Genomic DNA, 19,143 nt, shown 5'->3' with positions numbered 1-19,143 from the left:
AGGTTCTTGGAACTAAGTCTCAGTAAAGCATTAACAAAGTTAGCAACAAACACTTCCTCCCTGAGAGATGCTGGCTAGAAGTAGTGGCCCCTTAATCAGAGCGTAAGGATGGCAGGACATCCTTACTGGCTTTCAATAGGAACCCTAAGCCCCTGAGACAGAAATCTCTCCAACAAGCCATCCCAGAGAGGCAGGGAAGCATGAAGCTTTTCCTACATGGTGACAGCCCATGCTGTCTATGCCCTTGTAGGTTCTTTCTATCCTGACACCAGAGGACAAATGCCAAGAAAGCTTCCAAGACAACCCCAAAGAAACAAGCAAATGGATCTGACTCATGCTCACAGTGCTAATACCAGCAATCCACTGGCGCTGTCGTCCTCATGAACAGCCACTCTGTACGCACATTAGGAGGGATAAGCTGAGCATAAAACAACATCAGCTACAGCTGACCTTCTAAAACAAGACACGCCTCATCTCAGGGAAAGAGACAAATAGCCCAAGCCATGTGATCCTAGGGGAGAACAAGTCTTCTTGGACTTCACCTTTTTCATTTACAGAAAAGAAAATTCTTACTTCAAGAATAATTAGATAAGGGCTGGAGAGAGGGCTCCGTGGTTAAGAGAACTACCTGCTCTTCCAAAGGACCCGGGTTCAATTCCCAGCACCCACATGGCAGCTCACAACTGTCTGTAACTCCAAGATCTGACACCCTCACACCAATACACATAAATTAAAAATTAAATAAAATATTTTAAATTAAAAAAAAAGAATAATTAAATGAAACATGGCTACATTTTTTTCCAAGTAGCAAATTGAGAGCCACTGGGTCTTGAAATTAATTTAGTGGGTCACAACTAGACACAGACACACAGACAGACAGACAGACACACACACACACACACACACACACACACACACACACACACACACAGTGCCAGAAGGCAGGTTGGTGGCTCCCATGAGAGAGGCCAGTAAACAGAAGCCTCTCCGTGGGAGCCTCCCTGGGGCTGGGAATGGCCTGTTTGATCTGACACTGCTGCTGGGGTGTGCTTCATTTATGAAAAGTCACTGTGAAATTCCAGTATGTGCACATTTCTGCATGTCTGTTATAGTTCAACAAAAGATTTATAGAAAGGGTATATATGATAAAATCAATGAGCAGTGATCTTTGGTGTGTTTACAGACAGTAAGAGTACTGTTTTGTGATGCTTTTATTCCCAGATCCACATACATACAAGCTGACATTCACAGATGCAAATCCTAGTGTTGGATCCAACAAGGTTGTCAAGGCAGACAGGAGACACCCTTCTTAAGATGAGGGTATAGCTCAGCGGTAGGGCTTGATACAATGCACTCTAAAAGACAAGCTTGCTGGGCGGTGGTGGCGCACACCTTTAAGCCCAGCACTGGGGAGGCAGAGGCAGGTGGATCACTGTGAGTTCGAGGCTGGTCTACAAAGTGAGTCCAGGACAGTCAAGGCTACACAAAGAAACCCTGTCTCGAAAAACAACAACAACAAAGACAAGCTTTTTCCCCATTGCCTGTAGACACGGACATGTCCCCTGTACCACGTGTCCTCTTTTAGAAGCCTGGCTTCCCTGCATGGTCCTCAGGAGGAAAAAAACAAAACAACCAATAAGGCAAAGCTGCTGCCTCAGGATCAAAGAGTTTCTAAACAAGAGATGTAACTGGAGGGCATCAAGACAAATGAGAAACTCTGTCTTGGAGAAATAAATAAAAACATTACTAGCAACTAAAAGGCTACATACAGCCAGCCCACTGACCTCAATGTCTTCAAAGTTACCACATCACAGGGGAGTCTTCTGCAATGTCAGAAAAGAGGAAGAGCGGCACTTCAGTGCTCCCAGCATTCCTCCTCTCTAGCCCGTACAGGGAAAACACCTCAAACAACAATACCTAGTCAATGGCACCATTGATGGGTATCCTAAAAGAGCATTTCTCTTTCAATCTACATTTTGATTTTGTATTTACCAAATTCAATTAATGTGGGACGTTTTGGTAAATTTCAAGTGGAAATCATATTTAAATTTTGTCTAACCTACCCAGGAAGAGTAATCAATGTTGAAAATTAGTTTCACTCACCTGAGATTTAATTACTATTCTGTGGTATGTCCAAACACTGAATATTTCAACCGCTTGACTTTCTTCACTTCTTAAATCCTAAACTCTTTTAAATAAAACACAAGGGCTGTGCCTTTAATCCCAGCCCTTGGGAGGCAGACAGGCGGATCTCTGTGAGTTCAAAGACAGCTTGGTCTTCAAAGAGGTCATCCTGATCTACAAAGCGAATCCAGGACAGCCAAGGCTACAGAGAGAACCCTGTCTCGAAAAACTAAAAATAACACTGGGGTTACAGTAAGGTAGCACTAACACCTATTTACCTGGTCCTTCAGCAGTAGATTAAAACGCTGACCATCCACTGTTGTTTGCGCTCTGCTTGGCTTAGTCACTAAGCACATAGACTTGCTCTAGATCACAGGCCTGGTTCTTGCTGCGCAAGCCGTTGTTTTATCTTCACAGCTGATTTAGCACCAACTTAACCTCAACCCCCTGACAAGCCACACATGATAGACACTGGGCCCAGGCACCAGACAGAAGGCCAACCCTGTGAGTCCAATGCACACAGCAGCTGCAGAAATCCCAGGCGAGAGCCAACCCCAGAGACCATCTGTTGGGGAGACAGCAGGAGATGGCACCTCATGGAGGTGTGGACAGTGATTTCCACAGAAGCAAGGGGGAAGAAAGGAGATATGGAAATGGGGGGAGAAGTCCACAGAGTCTCGCAGAAGAAGCTGGGGTTGATCTGGGTCTCAGAAATCTGAGGCCCCGTGAGCTCCAGGATGCCCCTGCTTCCAGTATGTAAGCCTCATGGAACTGGAGGCACTGTCACCACCTCCTCTCTACAAAACTGGATGCAGAGAAAGGGGGGGGGCTCTCCCTGAGACAGTCACAAGGCCTCCTTCTTTGGGTGGCTTTTTCACCAAACCCAAGAAGAAAAAGGGAAGTGTTCTGCAAGACCAATGGGGAGAAAGTGGATCAAGCCGACATGCTCTACAGACCCTTCCCAGCTAACGTTTTCCTGGGACGACATGTGTAGACAATGTATATTCTCCAACCCCTATGTATCTATGTCTCTAACGCTAGCCCTTAACATGGCTTCAGTCAAAGTCTATACAAGAAAACAAGTCTTTTGCCCGGCGTGGTGGCACACACCTTTAATCCCAGCACTTGGGAGGCAGAGGCAGGCAGATCTGTGAGTTCAAGACCAGCCTGGGTCTACAAAGTGAGTCCTGGACAGCCAGGGCTCTGTGTAACAGAGAAACCCTGTCTTGAAAAACAAAAACAAAAAGTCCTTTAACTCAAAATCCAGTCAACAGTTTAAATGCATGTATAAGAAAATCCTCACAATGAATTTCACATAGCAGGGCTGAAAAGATGGCTCAGAGGTTAAGGCTGCTCTTCCAAATGTCCTGATTTCAATTCCCAGCAAACACATGGTAGCTCAGAACCATCTATAATGTGATCTGATGCCCTCTTCTGGCCTGCAGGCACACATGCAGGCAGAACATTGCAATAAATAAATCTTTTTTTTAAATTCGTGTAACAGAAAACCACCCATTCTGCAATGTACATGAAATGTCAAATATGAAGCTCCCAAAGCTATGATATCTTAAAGCTTGTATTAGTAGCATGTTCTTTGCAACAATATGCTGGTGAGATACTTTCCTTAAAAAAAGAAAAAAAAGATAGGCTGGAAAGATTGTGATTTCACCCAAACCAGAACACTGGGGAGGAAAAGGTATGTCACTGTGCTCATGATCCAATTTCCCAGCATCACCTCTACACCCAAGAACAGCAGCAGCTTCAGTCCTCTGCTTCATGGTGAGCGACACACTTCACTCATTATAGTGGCTGGTCTCAGCTACTAAGGACTTTATTACTTATTTATGTAGAGCCATCAAAATTTGCCATGTTATAAACTAAAACTGAGAAATCTCTGAAATACAAGAGAATACCCAAGTATTATGGTTCCTCAAAAAACTAACAAGCTGAAGGTGGCCAAGTGCCTGCATAGCATCCATATAGCCCAGGGTTTGATCGCCAGCACCTCAGGAGGGGAAACAGGAGGAGGAGCAAGGAAAAGAAAAAAATACATAAATAAAGTTAGAGGACTAAGACCCAACCATTCCACTCCTAGCTATACACCTAAAAGAATTGTAGCAGAGCCTGATTCTACAGCTGCTAGCTCTTACAATGTGAGTCCAGGACAGCCAGGACTACACAGAGAAACCTTGTCTTGAAAAAAAAAAAGTAAAATGAAATAAAATAAAATTGTGATCAGAGGCAGGCATGGGCCTCAAACTCATAGAGATCTGCCTCCTAAGTGCTATGATTAAAAGGCATGCTGGCTTTTACCACATCTGGCTAAGACCACATCTCTTACCAAAAAATTAATTAATTAGAAATATAAATATTAAATCTACCCTATATTCGTAATTATTTTTCTTCATAAGTTTGATTGGCTCAGAAATCATTAGTGCCCCTTAAGTCCGCTAACTGTAGTGGCTCTCCCTCCCTCCCTACCTCTACTCCACACTCGCTGTCTCAAGGGCGAAGTAGAGCACCTCTGAACCTTTTGTTTACAGAAGCAGCCAAGCCATTAGTCCAGTGACGCTTGTCAGCTCATTCTTTTGTCCCTTCAATCTCTTGTCAATTAGTCTTTACAACTGACAGTGTGTTTTTTCTAGAAGACTCCATCATCAGAAGCTACGAAATGTATCTGGCTACCTCTACTATAGCACAATCACTGTATCACTCCATTAACTCAGTGCAGACTGAGACAGTTCCATCACTGATAGCACAATTACTGTATCACTCCATTAACTCAGTGCAGACTGAGACAGCTCCATCACTGATAGCACAATTACTGTATCACTCCATTAACTCAGTGCAGACTGAGACAGCTCCATCACTGATAGCACAATCACTGTATCACTCCATTAACTCAGTGCAGACTGAGACAGCTCCATCATTGTTCTTGCAGTAACGCAGATTGAATCCAGGGCCTGACCACTGATCAACAGCCCCCAGTCCCTTAATACTCTACCACTCCTTTGCCACTTTCTATAAAGAGAACTTTACCTAATCAACTATTTGGTTATTACTCTAAAGGTCAGCATGGTGACTAGTTTTATGTCAACTTGACATGAGCTAGGATCATTTTTGAAGAGGGAGTCTCAATTAAAAAAAATAAAAATGGGGGCTGGAGAGATGGCTCAGAGGTTAAGGGCACCGACTGCTCCTCCAGAGGTCCTGAGTTCAATTCCCAGCAACCACATGGTGGCTCACAACCATCTATATAATGTGATCTGATGCCCTCTTCTGGCCTGCAGGTGTACATGCAGGTAGAGCACTGTATACATGATAATTTATAAATAATAAATCTTTGGGCTTGAGAGATGGCTCAGTGGTTGAGAGCACTGATGGCTCTTCCGGAGGTACTGAGTTCAATTCCCAGCAACCACATGGTGGTTCACAACCATCTATAATGTGATCTGACACCCTCTTCTGGCCTGCAGGTGTACATGCAGATAGAGCAGTGTATACATAATAAATAAATCTCTCTCTCTCTCTTTAAAAAATAAAAAATAAAATTAAAATTAAAATGCCTCCATTTGCAGGGCATGGTGGCACACTGCTTTAGTCCCAGCACTCAGGAGACAGAGGCAGAGGCAGTTGGATCTCTGTGTGTTCAAAGTGAGCCTGGTCTACAAAGCAAGTCCAGGACAGCCAAGGATACACAGAGAAACCCTGTCTCGAAGAACAAACAAACAAAAGCCTCCATCAGACTGGCCTATGGGCAAGCCTGTGGTGCATTTTCTTGGTTGATGACTGAAATGGAGGAACTCAGCGCACTGTAAACAATGCCACACCTGGCCTGGTAGTCCCGGGTGCTAGGCAAAAGCAGGTTGAGCAAGCTGTGAGAAGCAAGCCAGAGGCCTCTGTGTGAGTTCCTGTCTCCAGGTTCCTGCCTTGTTTGAGTTCCTGCTCTGACTTCCTTCAGCAAGGAAGTGTAACCATAGAGTTGTAAACTGAAATAAACCTTTCCTCTTCTCCAAGCTGCTTTTCTCATCATGGTGTCTGATGACAGTAATAGAAATCTAAGTAAGACATCCCGTAGCGGCTGTGGCTACTGCTTCTGCTTCTGTCGTTTGTTTGAGGCAAGGATATTTGGTACAGCCCTAGCAGTCCTGAAACTAATTTGTAGACCAGGCTGGCCTTAACTGAAGAGATCCACCCGCCTCTGCCTCCCAAGGACTGAGACTAAAGGTGTGTGCCACCATGCCTGGCTACACACATTACTTTTTAAATCACGGGTGTCACCTAACTGAACGTGGTCTCACATTTGGCAACGGTAAAAGATTTCTGGGTTTGTGTTTTTTTTTTTTTTTTTTTTTTTTTTCTTTTTTCTTTTTTTTTTTTCTGAGACAGGGTTTCTCTGAGTAGCCTTGGCTGTCCTGGACTCGCTTTGTAGACCAGGCTGGCCTCGAACTCACAGCAATCGGCCTGCCTCTGCCTTGGGAGTGCAGTAAGAGATTTCTAAGAGAAGAGGAAGATGTTTATGACAGCATTCACACATTTTGCACAGCATGGCTTACTGGGGCCCTGGTTCTGAGCACACAGAAAAGGCACTTTGCATGTGTACAATATCAAAGCACACAGTACCAATGATGAAAAACTCCTTGGCTCAAATTCCAGACAACTGTGTTATGGATTTGTAATGTCTTTAGTTTACACACAGTTTTCTGCTATGATAGAAGTGTAATAGTTTAGGGCTGGAAAGATGACTCATAGGTCTGGAGTTCAATTTCGAGCATACACATGGTGGCTCACAATTATCTATAATGAGATCTGGTGCCCTTTTCTGACCTGTAGGCATAAATGCAGGCAGAACACTGTAAACATAATAAATAAGTAATAACAAAGTACCACCAAAAAAGTCATTAAATGGATTTTGGCTTCAGATTTATTCCAGGAATTTGACATTTAAGAGATGACTCAGGGTTAAGAGCACTTGTTGCTCTTGCGGAGGACCTGGGTTTTTGGTTCCCAGCACTTACATGGCAGCTAACAACTGTAGTTCTAGTTCCAGGTAATGATGCCCCTTCTGGCCTCTGGGGGCATTGCACACACATAGTACACAGTCGTAGGCAGGCAAAATGCCCCTGCATACAAAAATTTTTAATTTTTTACTATTTCTTTTTATCATTTTTTATTTTGCTTATATGTGTGTATCTATCTGTAGATGTATGCCAGAGACCTCAGAGCCATCAGAGTTAGAATTACAAAGTTGTGAGCTACCTCATATGGATGCTGGAAACTGAACCTGGGTCCTCTGCAAGAGCAGTATACACTCAACTGCTGAGCCATCACTCCAGCCCCCACAAAAAAAGCAAAATCTCTTTTAAAAAAATTTTAAGTGGGTGGGGGAAGGGCTTGGCATTGGTGGCACACGCCTTTAATTCTAGCAGTCAGCAGTTGCTCTTGTGATTTTTTTTTTTTGTTTGTTTTTAGCAGTCTTTCTGATTATTGAAGAGGAAAAAAATGACACTGAAGAGAATATATCTCCTTTCTTGGCCATAGTTTGGAAGGTAGACGCAAACTGTAGGGGACAAAAAAAAAAAAAAGCAAAAATAAAGCACTGTTCTCCAATTTCAAAAAAAACCCCAGCAGTCAGGAGTCAGAGGCAGAGAAAGTGATCCTATGGCCACATATTATACCATGGTATACTCAACCCCATATATAAATAACTTTTAAAAACAAATTTTGAGCTGGAAGTGGTGGCACATACTTTTAATCCCAGCACTTAGGAGACAGAGACAGGCAAATAATTGCATTAAGGACAGCCTGCTCTATAGAGTTCCAGGATAGCCAGGGTTACAAGAAAAACCCTGTCTGGATGGATGGATGTGTCAGTGTGAGTGCACTTGTGCTTGTGTGTGTGTGTAGTCTTCAGGAATGCTCAAGATGGCTCTGTGGGGACTCTACTGCAAAGAGGCTGATGCCACATGCACCAAATGGAAGGACATCTGATCTCGGCAAAGCAGGCCAAGCCTTTCTGGATAACAAGAAGGGGCTCCTCAGCTTAAGGCGGAAGGGGTGTCTCTGGGGAAAAGCAGGCAGGAGGAAGGAACCTCACAGTGCACCCTTCCCTTCAAATCATGACCCAGCAAGCACTGCCAGTTAAAATATAACATGCTAAAATTTAACTTTCTTTGTGAGGTCACGCAGCCTTGTGGGCCCAATGCCACCCTTACTGCTGGATAAACATGAGGCCAAAGATCAGTGACTGGCACAGGGAAGGTGGCTAATGGGTGGGTGGGTGGAGGGGTGTGCCTCACGACTCCCCCAGTCAAGTAGCTACTGCACAGCAAGCCTTGGAAAGCAGAAACTCTGCTTACTGCCAGGAACAAATCAGCATTCATTCAACAAGGCTCTGGCAAACTTAATAGTCAAAAGCCCAAGTCTCTTCTCTAAACTGGAGGAGCGGCTGGACTTTTTCAACCCCACAGCCTCTTGTAGGATCAAGGACTAGAAACTGCCACAGCACAGTCTGCTCGGCCCATACAACATCAGAAGGACAGGCAACTGTGAACACCGGAGATATGGACACTAGTGCTGCCAAACAATATGAAGAACGACTATTTGCACTGTGAAATGCAAATACAAGAGTCACTTTCATTACTCTTATTCCTTCTCAAGGCTCTGATGGGGTTGGACCAGATAGCTTTGTTTTACAGTTAAGCTTAGTTGTTGAGGGGTTAAGAGGTTTCTAGGTCTGGATAGATGTTTTAAGTTGATAATGATGAGATATGATAGATATTGATTTACATTTAGAATTTTTAGACTGACCAAGATAGGAAACATGTTTTCTTCAAGGTTGCCAAATATGAATGTAACATTTATATAATTCCTGATTGTTTCATGGTTCTTCTTGCTGTATGTGGTTTGTCATATATTTGTGTGTAATAACATAATTGTATGTGTAAAAAAATAATGGGTTTTTAAAAAAGAACATTAACAGGAAAAAAAAGATTGACTTTCAATGATTTCTCAGCCAAGAACAGCAACACGCGCCTATAATCTCAGCACGTAGGAAGCAGAGCCCAAATGATGGAGAGTTCAGCGCTAGCTTGATTTATATACATGAGACCTAGTCTCCAAACACCAAGGGCTTCTCCTGAGACACGGTGACCTGAATTCAAAGCCAGGAACATAAATAAAAGTAGAAGGAGAGAACTGACTCCACAAAGCTGTCCTCCAATCTTCACACACTCGCTGCATGCAGCATGTTTCCCCACCTTACCTACGCACACGAGAACACACGCACACACACGTGCACACACACAAACACATACACACACACATGCACTAATTTTAATGTTTTTTAAGGGGTAGGGATGTAGACTACTTGACGTAGTAACCATTATGGCCAAAAACAAAAACAATTTAAATCAAGGGGGGGAAAAGAGCAGATCACTAAGAATCAAATTGGTATAGACTAGGATGTGCAAGGAAGGCCCAGGGTTCCAGCCCCCACACATGTGAACATGAGCACACACAACAGGGATTAAATTATAGATATGACCCATACGTACTGACACCAACCTCAACTCGAGGCACAATGTGTATTAGAGCCACAGGCCATGTACACAAAAGACTGAAAGAGAGACTGTTCTGGGAAGTGCTGAACACTGATGACAGATGTTTCTAGGACAGCTCTGATGCTTAGTCATGCCTGGCCAGCACTTCCTCTAACAGCCTCACATACTCACTCACACTGCCCTGAGTGGAGTTGTGTGGTGGCCAAGCTCAAAAAGGGATGTCCCAGTGGCTACTCTCAGGGATGGACTTCAAAATTATATATAAGTCAGAGAACCAGTGATTTTTATTTATTTTATTTTTATTATTATTATTATTATTTTTTTTTTTTTTTTTTGGTTTTTCGAGACAGGGTTTCTCTGTGTAGCCTTGGCTATCCTGGACTCACTTTGTAGACCAGGCTAGCTTCAAACTCACAGTGATCCGCCTGCCTCTGCCTCCCGAGTGCTGGGATTAAAGGCGTGCGCCACCACGCCCGGCTCTACTTTCTTTTTTTAAAAAACAAAAAACAAACAAACAAAAATCTCTCCCCACACTCACCACACTTGCTTGTACATTTTAAAAGATGGTTTGTACAACTTTTGATTTATAACTATATATGAAAATTAGGGCTGGAGAGATGGCTCAAAAGTTAAGAGAACTGCCTGCTCTTCCAGAGGTTTCCAGTTCAATTCCCAGCTACCACATGGTGGCTCACAACCCTATATATAACGTGATCTGATGCCCTCTACTGGCCTGCAGGTGTACATGCAAGCAGAGCACTGAATACATAATAAATAAATCAGAAAGAAAGAAAGAAAACAAATTAGGCCTCAAGTAATGGCACATGTCTTTAATCGCAGCACTCAGGAGACAAAGCCAGGAGGATCTCTGTGAGTTCGAGGTCATCCTGGTCTATACATTGAGTTCCAAGACAGCCAGAAATATATGGTGAGACTCTGTCTCAAAAAAAAAAAAGTGTAGATAGATAGATAGATAGATAGATAGATAATTTAGACTTTTTTTCAAACCAAAACTCATCAATACAAGAACTAGTAAAAACTTTAAATGAATGCATTAATCCTATATTCTTAAAGACAGCATTACACAATATGAGAGAAAAAAGTTAAATGACTTAACACTACCAACCCCTACACTGAACTAGCTATGTGACCTCAGGCACGAAACCTAATTCTGCAGATGGTGGTGGCACTCTTACTTGAAGTGACAACCTCTAAGACCCCTTATCAAAGGGGTCAAAGACAGCAAGTTAACATTTTAGAGGATATTGAATCATCTTAAAGAAAAGTACTAATGCATGCAAATACATTTCGAATAAAACTAGCTTTGTGGGAAAAATGGATTTCAAGCAGTGATAAATTGGTACGTAACTGAGTTTTTAAAATAATATTATTTTTCCAATATAAATACCAGCAAGATGGCTCAATATGTTAAGATACTTACTGCCAACCCACCAAATTGAGAGCAAACTCCAGTGGCTACCAGCACTTTTCCTTGCAGGGGATCTGGGTTCAGTTCCTAGTACCCACATGGCTGCTCACAACCATAATTCTAGATCCAGGAAATCCAATGCCGTCTTCTGACTCCATGCTACGAGGCACATACACATACACATACACACACACACACACACACACACACACACACACACACACGCAAGCAAGACACTGTAGCGATACGCTGGAGAGGCATATCCAACTGAGCTCGGTCCCCTTTCCCAGCCAGGTCCCCTTTCTGGACCCTAGAAACTCTAAGGAGAGTCACATAGCCCTCAGGGCACATTACAGACCCTGTCCTGGTAAGAAACTAGTTCATCAAGCACCTGGGGATTACCCCATCCTAGACTAAGGAGATCCTAGCCTCCCGGAAATGAACTTTAATCACCTAAAAGTTCTCAGCCCGCTCCCCAGGATAAATAGATACTGTGTTTTCCTTCTTGTGCTAGCATCCTGAGTTACTGCATATAAATGAAGTCCTGAACCACTGTATGTAAAATAAGCATCCTGGCTAATCGGACACATTCACCCTCAAACCCCTCTCCACTGCCCAAGGTTTATAAATAAAGGTTGGCAGGCTTGCTCTAAGGTGCTTGTGCCATTTCTCCACCATGACCGTCTGAGATTCCATTATTGAAGTCTGGGGCTTGAGTAGAAAGAGACGGCAGAGCTGCCATGGCAGCCAGTGAAGCCCACCCCATGGCAGCAAGATAGGTCCTGACCTCTAGTAAAGCACCCACTGGGCCTGCATCTCACCAGGCTTACCTTCTGGCTGGTTTTAGGTGCGCTGGTTTTGGGTGTCCGCCAGCTTTCCCTGCCATCATGGCAGATAAACAAAGAGCTGTAACACTTTTGGTATTGTTGTGGGCTTGTGGAGCAGCCTAGTGCCCACTGCCAGCTAATACCGGCAATTTTTCTTTTCTTTTTTTTTTTTTTTTCCCGAGACAGAGTTTCTTTGTTACATAGCTCCCTGGCTATCCTCGACTCTCTTTGTAGTCTAGGCTGGCCTCAAACTTCCAGAGATCCACCTGTCTCTGCCTCCCAAGTGCTGGGATTAAAGGCGTACACCACCACGCCCGGCATAACCCAGTTATAGCTCTTAAAGTGATATTTCAGTAGTTTACCCTCAAAATCTATCAGAAAAGCATTCTGATTATTCAGGAGAGTCTTAAGTACCTCGGCTAATGCTACAGAAGAAGATAAGCAGGAGCCAGACCTACTGGCACAAGCCTTTCTCCCACCTACTCTCAGGACGCTGAAGCAGGAGGAACCCAACTTCAAAGCCAATGCTCTGACAAAGAAAAAGTAAAGATGGGCTGGAGATGTGGCTCCGTGGGGTGCCTAACACACTTGAAACCCTAGGGTCAACTTCCCCTAGTAGCAAAGCAGAGACCGCACACACAAATGCCTAGCGTTCCTTCTACAAATAAAGTGTGTCATCTGAGTACTGAAAAATTCATCAAGAAAATGAACTCAATACAAGTCACAGAAGGCCAAACATTATTCTAAACATAACTTGCAAGTTTAAACAAATTTCAACACATACCAAAAAAAAAAAAAAAAAATCACTTAAATTATATGAAAATCTATTTTAACCAACAGCAACAGTAGCTAATGTGTTCTTACAATGCACCATGCTGTCTTAGTGTATACCCTGTATACACAGCGAATCCACTCAAATGACCTATGAAGGGCATGCAATTTTACCACTTATAATTTAGGGCTTGACGAACTGACTTACAGAAAAGCCCAGGTGCAAGGCTGATCTCAATGACACTTTGAATTATCTGCAGTTAAAACTTGAATTTTCTTTTCTAGCCAAACTGGTAAACACCTGTAATACCAGCCCTGGGAACACTGAGACAGGATTTCCAATCAAGACCAGTCGAAGCTACATAGCAAGCCTGAGACCAGCCTAAGTTACACAACAAAACCCTGTTTCTAAATAAATAAATAGGGGCTGGAGATGGCTCAGAGGTTAAGAGCACTGACTGTTCTTCCAGAGGTCCTGCGTTCAGTTCCCAGCAACCACATGGTGGCTCACAACCATCTATAATGAGACCTGGTGCCCTCTTCTGGCCTGCAAGTGTACAGGCAGAGCAATGTGTACATAGTAATGAATAAATCTTTAAAAATAAATAAATAAATAAAGTGGATGGATGGATGGATGGATGGATGGATGACTTGCTGCCTAGCTATAACTTCATCCATCTAGAATGGAAGCCCTTGAAACAACTAAAGCTATATTTTTCACACCATGTCAGCATCTAAGTAAAGCAGGAAACCCAGAACCTTCCATTTAAGTCCCGAACAAAAGTCTCCTGAAATGTCAATCCAATTGTTTCTAGTATTTTTGGTCCAGGTTTCATCCTTTTTCTTCCTAAACTGTGCTGGGAAAAAAATAGCCAAGCAGCAGAGAAGAGTCCTCCAGCTTAACTTCAAGGGTCTTAATTTGGCAACTGCTTTGGGACTCTAGATCTCAGGGAACATTTCCTTTCTTAGCAACTGGCTTTGAGAATTCCATCCTAGGATGCTAAATATAACAAAATATCTCCCGACCTTATAAACACATTCTCCAGATTATTTTGATAATGGAGATTGTCTAGTAACAAGACAGATTTGCAACATAGTTTAGCAACAGTAACATTCTGAGGAATCTTTCAAAATTGTTCTTTAAAGAACTGCCTTGGAGCTGGGCGGTTGTGACCCATGCCTGTAATCCCAGCATTTAGGAGGCAGAAGCAGGCATATCCAAATCACTGTGAGTTCGAAGCCAGCCTGGTCTACAAAGTGAGTCCAGGACAGCCCAGGCTACACAGAGAAACCTTGTCACAAAAGAAAGAAAAAAGAAAAAAGAATCGCCTTGGAGATTGTTCTTTGGATTCTTGTACTGTGAAGTAACAGAGATCAAATTTCACAATTCATTTCCCTAAAAAAGCATTAATGTTTCATTATACCTAAACCCTTAGATTGTGATACAACAGTATTAGCAAAAGCAGAATTGTGGAAGTAGGTCTTTCTCCAGACTATGAAACAGTAAGTAAAAGGGCCGGGTGTGGTGACACATGCCTTTAATCCCAGCACTTGGCAGGCAGAGGCAGGCAAATGCTGTGAGTTCGAGGCCAGCCTGGTCTACAAGGCGAATCCAGGACAGGCACGGCTACCACAGAGAAACCCTGTCTCAAAAAAGAAAAAAAAGAAAAAAAGATTTGGGGTGTTGAGATGGTTCCTTGGTTAAGAGTGCTTGCTGCTCTTGCATTTAAGCAGAGTTCAATTGCCAGCACCCACATGGGCAGCTCACAAGCACCCAAGAGTAGTCCCAGAGGATCCAATACCCTCTTCTGTCCTCCATGGCACCCATACACACATACACACACAAACATAAATAAAAGTGAATCTTTTTCTAAAGAATTAAGATTTTTTAACAATTTTACTACATATATTCACTAAAAAAGCCATTTCACTGTTTCCTAAAGCACTTATTTTTATTAAAAATATTTATATTTTTCCCCTCCGGGCATGGTGGCGCAGGCCTTTAATCCCAGCACTTGGAAGGCAGAGGCAGGCAGATCGATGTGAGTTGGAGGCCAGTCTGGTCTACAAAGCAAGCCTAGAACTGCCAAATTGACACAGAGAAACCTTGTCTCAAAAAACTATACATACATACATTCACACATGCCATATTTTCTGGCATATGAGACAACCCCAACTTTAATTTTTCCAGTTAAAATATAGAGTTTGCAGCCCAAGTCTGATGCACAGGGTGTGCGTTGGAAGAAGACAGGTAGTCTTATACGGCGAGTATATTCAAAAATGCTATACAGTAAATATTTTTAATGCTAAATTAAACATTAACTATTTTGAAATTATATTAAATATATTAAATTGAATAAATATTAAGTACAGTAAATTATATTTTTAATGGCCAATCAATGACTGGCCCAACTTGAGACCCACGTCATGGGAGAGGGCCAACCCCAGACATTATTAACAATACTATGCTATACTTAAAGACAGGAGGCTCCACCCACCAGCCATTTGAAACAGATGCTGAAACTCATAGCCAAACACTGGGCAAAGCAATTGGAGTCTCGTGGAAAAGTGGGAGGAAGGATAAAAGGACCTAGAGGTGACAGGAGCTCTACAAGAAGACCAACAGAGCCAACTAACCAGAACCCAGAGGGGCTTGTGAAGTCTGAGGTACCAAGCAAGGACCACGCACAGACTGGGTCTAGGGCCCCTACACAGACGTAGCTGATGGGCAGCTCGGCTTCATGTGGGCTCATTCAGAAGGGTAGTGGAAGCTGTCTCTGACACGGACTTTGCTGCTTTTTGATCGCTTCCCCATGACGGGACTGCCACAGGGGAAGAAGTCAGTCCTGAGATGACTTGATGAGCTAGAGTGTGTGGGTGGGGGGGGCTCCCCTTTTCTGAGGAATAGGGAAAGACAGGGGGAAAAGGGAGGGTGGGACTGGGAAGAAAGGAGGAAGTAGGCTATGACCAGGATGTAAACTGAACAATAAGTAAAATAATTTCAGTTTTTTATTTTAATCCCTTTTAATTTTTATTTTATTAAAATCAATTTTATAGTTTTCATATTTTTTTTTTTTTACTAAAAATCCCATACATGACAATTCAGAAATAATAAATAATCACTACTGTGCATGATGGGCTAACTGCCTACAACAATCTTTTAAGCAGAATGTATAACGGCTATATTTTAGGGAGCATATACCTAATAGACCTCAAACCCAACCACAAGCCTCTTTCACTGCACATGTGGTTCAAATGCACTTGTAATTACTAAGGCTGGACAGCTCCTCATATCTTCTCCACTTAAAATGTGGATGTAAATGTTAGGAATCAACTGACACTTCACATTTGGGGAATGGAGCCAAAGGGTGGGGAGGGTAAGAACTGCTTCGCCAATACTAACACCACAGTCGTTTTGTCTCATCTAGTTATTACAGTTAACTTTTTAAGTAAATACATATATATGTATGATGGGGGGGCGGGGTACATAGCTACATCCCAACAGCTATCAGACTTTTCTGTTTGTTTGCTTTCAAAATAAGGCTTCTCTATGTAGCCCTGGCTGTCCTGGAACTTACTCCATAGGCTGGCTGGCCTCACTCAAAGGCCTCAGAGATCAACCTGCCTCGGCTGGCTGGGCCCAGAGGCATGCACGGCTGCACCCTGCAAGGCCTTCTTTTTTCTCACACCTTCTTGGTCCAGAGCCCCCACTAACTTTAAGGAAGATGGTCACTTTTAATTAGACAGGCTGCCAGAGTAGCCTTCAAACTCACCAAGGAGCACTCAGAGCGAACACAGTGTTGTTCACGGCCAATCTACTATAGGGAAGGGGAAGATCAGAGATATGTAAGTACTGTCTTTGCAAGGTACTCCTAAGTCTGGGCCTCAGCCCTAAGCTTCCTCCAAAGCAGAGCTCTCTGCTGATCAGTCTACAGTAGTAACAAAGTTGTTTAAGCCCTTTATCTTTCATCTGAAACATTCTTCCTAGTAACATTACCATTGGCATCCTGTCACCCAAGCTTATGCTTGCTTCCTTCCTGATTGTCTCTCTAACCAATTTAAACACGGGCAAAGGGTACAAGCTGGCTGGGTGCCTCAGGCCTTTAGCTAGAAAGCACAGGATAGGCAGAAGCTCATGCGGCCCAAGCCAGCTCGCAGGGCTTCACAGGCAGATTCTGTCTAAAACCAAGTAAAAGGTCAGACGACAAAAGTGGATGCTGTAGGTTTGGTGAAGTCTCCAAAAACAGCACGGTTGGGGCGGGGGAGGCAGTGATAACTAAGCCAGGCATGGTGATGCACCTTCCCAGCACTCAGATCTCTGAGATCGAGGCCAGCCTGATCTACAGAGCAAGTTCCAGGGCAGCTAGGGCTACCCTGTCTCGAACAAACAAACAAAAAGATATTAAACTCTGTCAACTATTAATCAGGGGACACGTGGCAGGCTCCTTCCAGACAAGCTGGAAACGGACCATCAGCAGAACCACTATTTCTGTTATCAGCTTGCAGGCCTAAGGAGTCTTCTACAGGTCAGCTGCTGCCAATCTCTGAGTTAACCGGTTTCCATCATCACTCTGGTCCAGGCTGCCTCAGTCGGTTCTGTACGTGACTGATCCTGACCACTGCTAAGTCAAGAAGCCCAAACGCTGTCAATCAATGTCCACAGTAAAACAATCACTCTCCACCTTTCTCAACTTCTCCACACAAACCTTGCACTTTCAACCAGGAGCGCCCCTCCCATTGGCTGTGTCCCTGCCAAAATGGCTCCTCCATCCCTCCCTCCTCTACCCTCATCAATGCCCACACTTGGCGCAGTAAACAGACCCACCATTGGGAGCACACACCTGCTCACTAACCCGCCAGCTCACCGGCGTGAATCAAGATGCCTCTCTAATAAAGAACCAACGGATTTGATGTTTTAATCAAATTCAAGAAAGTGTTTTAATCTCCCAGGAGGCGAAATGCTATGGCCTTAGTATCCCCACTCCCCGATTAACACCAGCGTTTTTAAAGCCATTGGTGAACCAAAATCACACTCACGGGCCCCAAGCAAGGTCTGTGGAGTTTTCAGCCTCCACATCAGGGAAGGCCTAGGGAAGCCGAGGACCACACACACACACATACATACATACACACACACACCAGAGCTCACGTGGATCACCACCATCACCACACACACACATACACACACGCACACACGCACACCACAGCTCACGCGCTACTCCTCGCGCCCGCAGGCGGCTGTCCCCGTGAGAGGAGGACGCCCGCTGACCCTCTTGCGCAGCCCAGGCCTGGTGCTGAGGACCGCGACAAAGGTCAGAGGGCGGCGAGGCTACAGGCGCGCCCCTCGGCACTAAACGACGCCTCTACCTTGTCCTCCGGAGGTGCGTCCTCCCGGAGAGCCCTCTGCCGTAGCTCGGTCATGCTGGGGACCCGGGCGCGACGTCACCCAGGGCGAGCAGCACAGTGGCCACGGAGGTCGGCTCAGCACGCACGGCCTCTCGGCGAGCCCGAGCACCTCGCAGCCCCGCAGAGCCTTGCAAAGCCCCGGCAGCCGCGCCGCTAGACCGGAGCCCGGCCCCGCCCAGCACCGCTGCCCCCGCCCTTGCCCGGAGAGCGGAGCTGCTGTTTCCCCGGCGGCCGCTCGCTCCTCCTCCCGGGAAGCTGCAAGCCAGCGCGCACGCGCACCGCCGCCATCTCGGCCCCGGAGCCCAGACGCCGAGGGCGGGGCAGCCGGGCGGAGGTAGGCGGAGTTAGTGGTGCTCATTGGACAAATATGGGACGGGGCAGGAAAAAAGAGCACTATGAACAAATGGGCGCTTGTGTTCGTGCGGGTGCTGGATCCAAGAGGTTACTGGGGAAAGACAGCGTCTCCCGTCGGTCTAAGCTCGCCATCGCTTGCTGCTCTCAGGAGTCCAAGTGAGAAGATCATAGCAGGAGAAACCCGGACTTCAGAGCACGTTTGGTTTGTCTCGTTTAAATCACGCCTTTTTTCTTCACAGCACTTGAGAAACAGAGGAAAGTGGATCTGATCTTTGTAGCATGCGCCAAGACTACACAGTGAGATCCTGTTGGGGGGAAAAAAAAAAAAAAAAAAAAGCACTTGGAAACGGATATTATTATTTTTGCAAGTAAGATCATCCAAAAAGTCTCGAAAGAAAAAAAAAAAGAAAGAAAGAAAAAGAAAATAGAAAGAAAAAAAGATCATCCAAAATATTTCAAGTTTCTTGTCTTAAGGTTTTGTATTGTAGCCGCGCATGGTGTTGCACACCTGTAATCCCAGCACTGGGAAGGCAGTGGCAGGTGGATCTCTAAGTTCAAGGCCAGCTTGATCTACAAAGCAAGTCCAGAACAAGGTACACAGAGAAACCCTGTCTAAAAAAAAAAAAAGTTTTTGTCTTGTTTTGTGAAAATAGAACTCGGGGCCTCGCTT

At 44.4% G+C, this 19,143-nt stretch overlaps 1 protein-coding gene across 1 annotated transcript in view; it reads right to left on the bottom strand.

Moving 5' to 3' along the window:
- The window catches only part of Cds2 (CDP-diacylglycerol synthase 2), a 44,836-nt gene extending 26,490 nt beyond the window's left edge, over positions 1 to 18,346 (bottom strand). The window contains exon 1 of the mRNA XM_051144679.1: positions 18,081 to 18,346. Coding sequence (XP_051000636.1) covers positions 18,081 to 18,134 — 54 coding nt within the window. The 5' untranslated portion in view covers positions 18,135 to 18,346. The remainder of the gene's footprint in view (positions 1 to 18,080) is intronic.
- Positions 18,347 to 19,143: the final 797 nt, after the last annotated feature.

This window comes from Acomys russatus, chromosome 4, assembly GCF_903995435.1.
Source record: "Acomys russatus chromosome 4, mAcoRus1.1, whole genome shotgun sequence".
NCBI classification, from domain to species: Eukaryota; Metazoa; Chordata; class Mammalia; order Rodentia; family Muridae; genus Acomys; species Acomys russatus.
The sequence above is the reverse complement of the archived record's forward strand: the minus strand, read 5'-3'. Positions and strand labels throughout refer to the sequence as shown.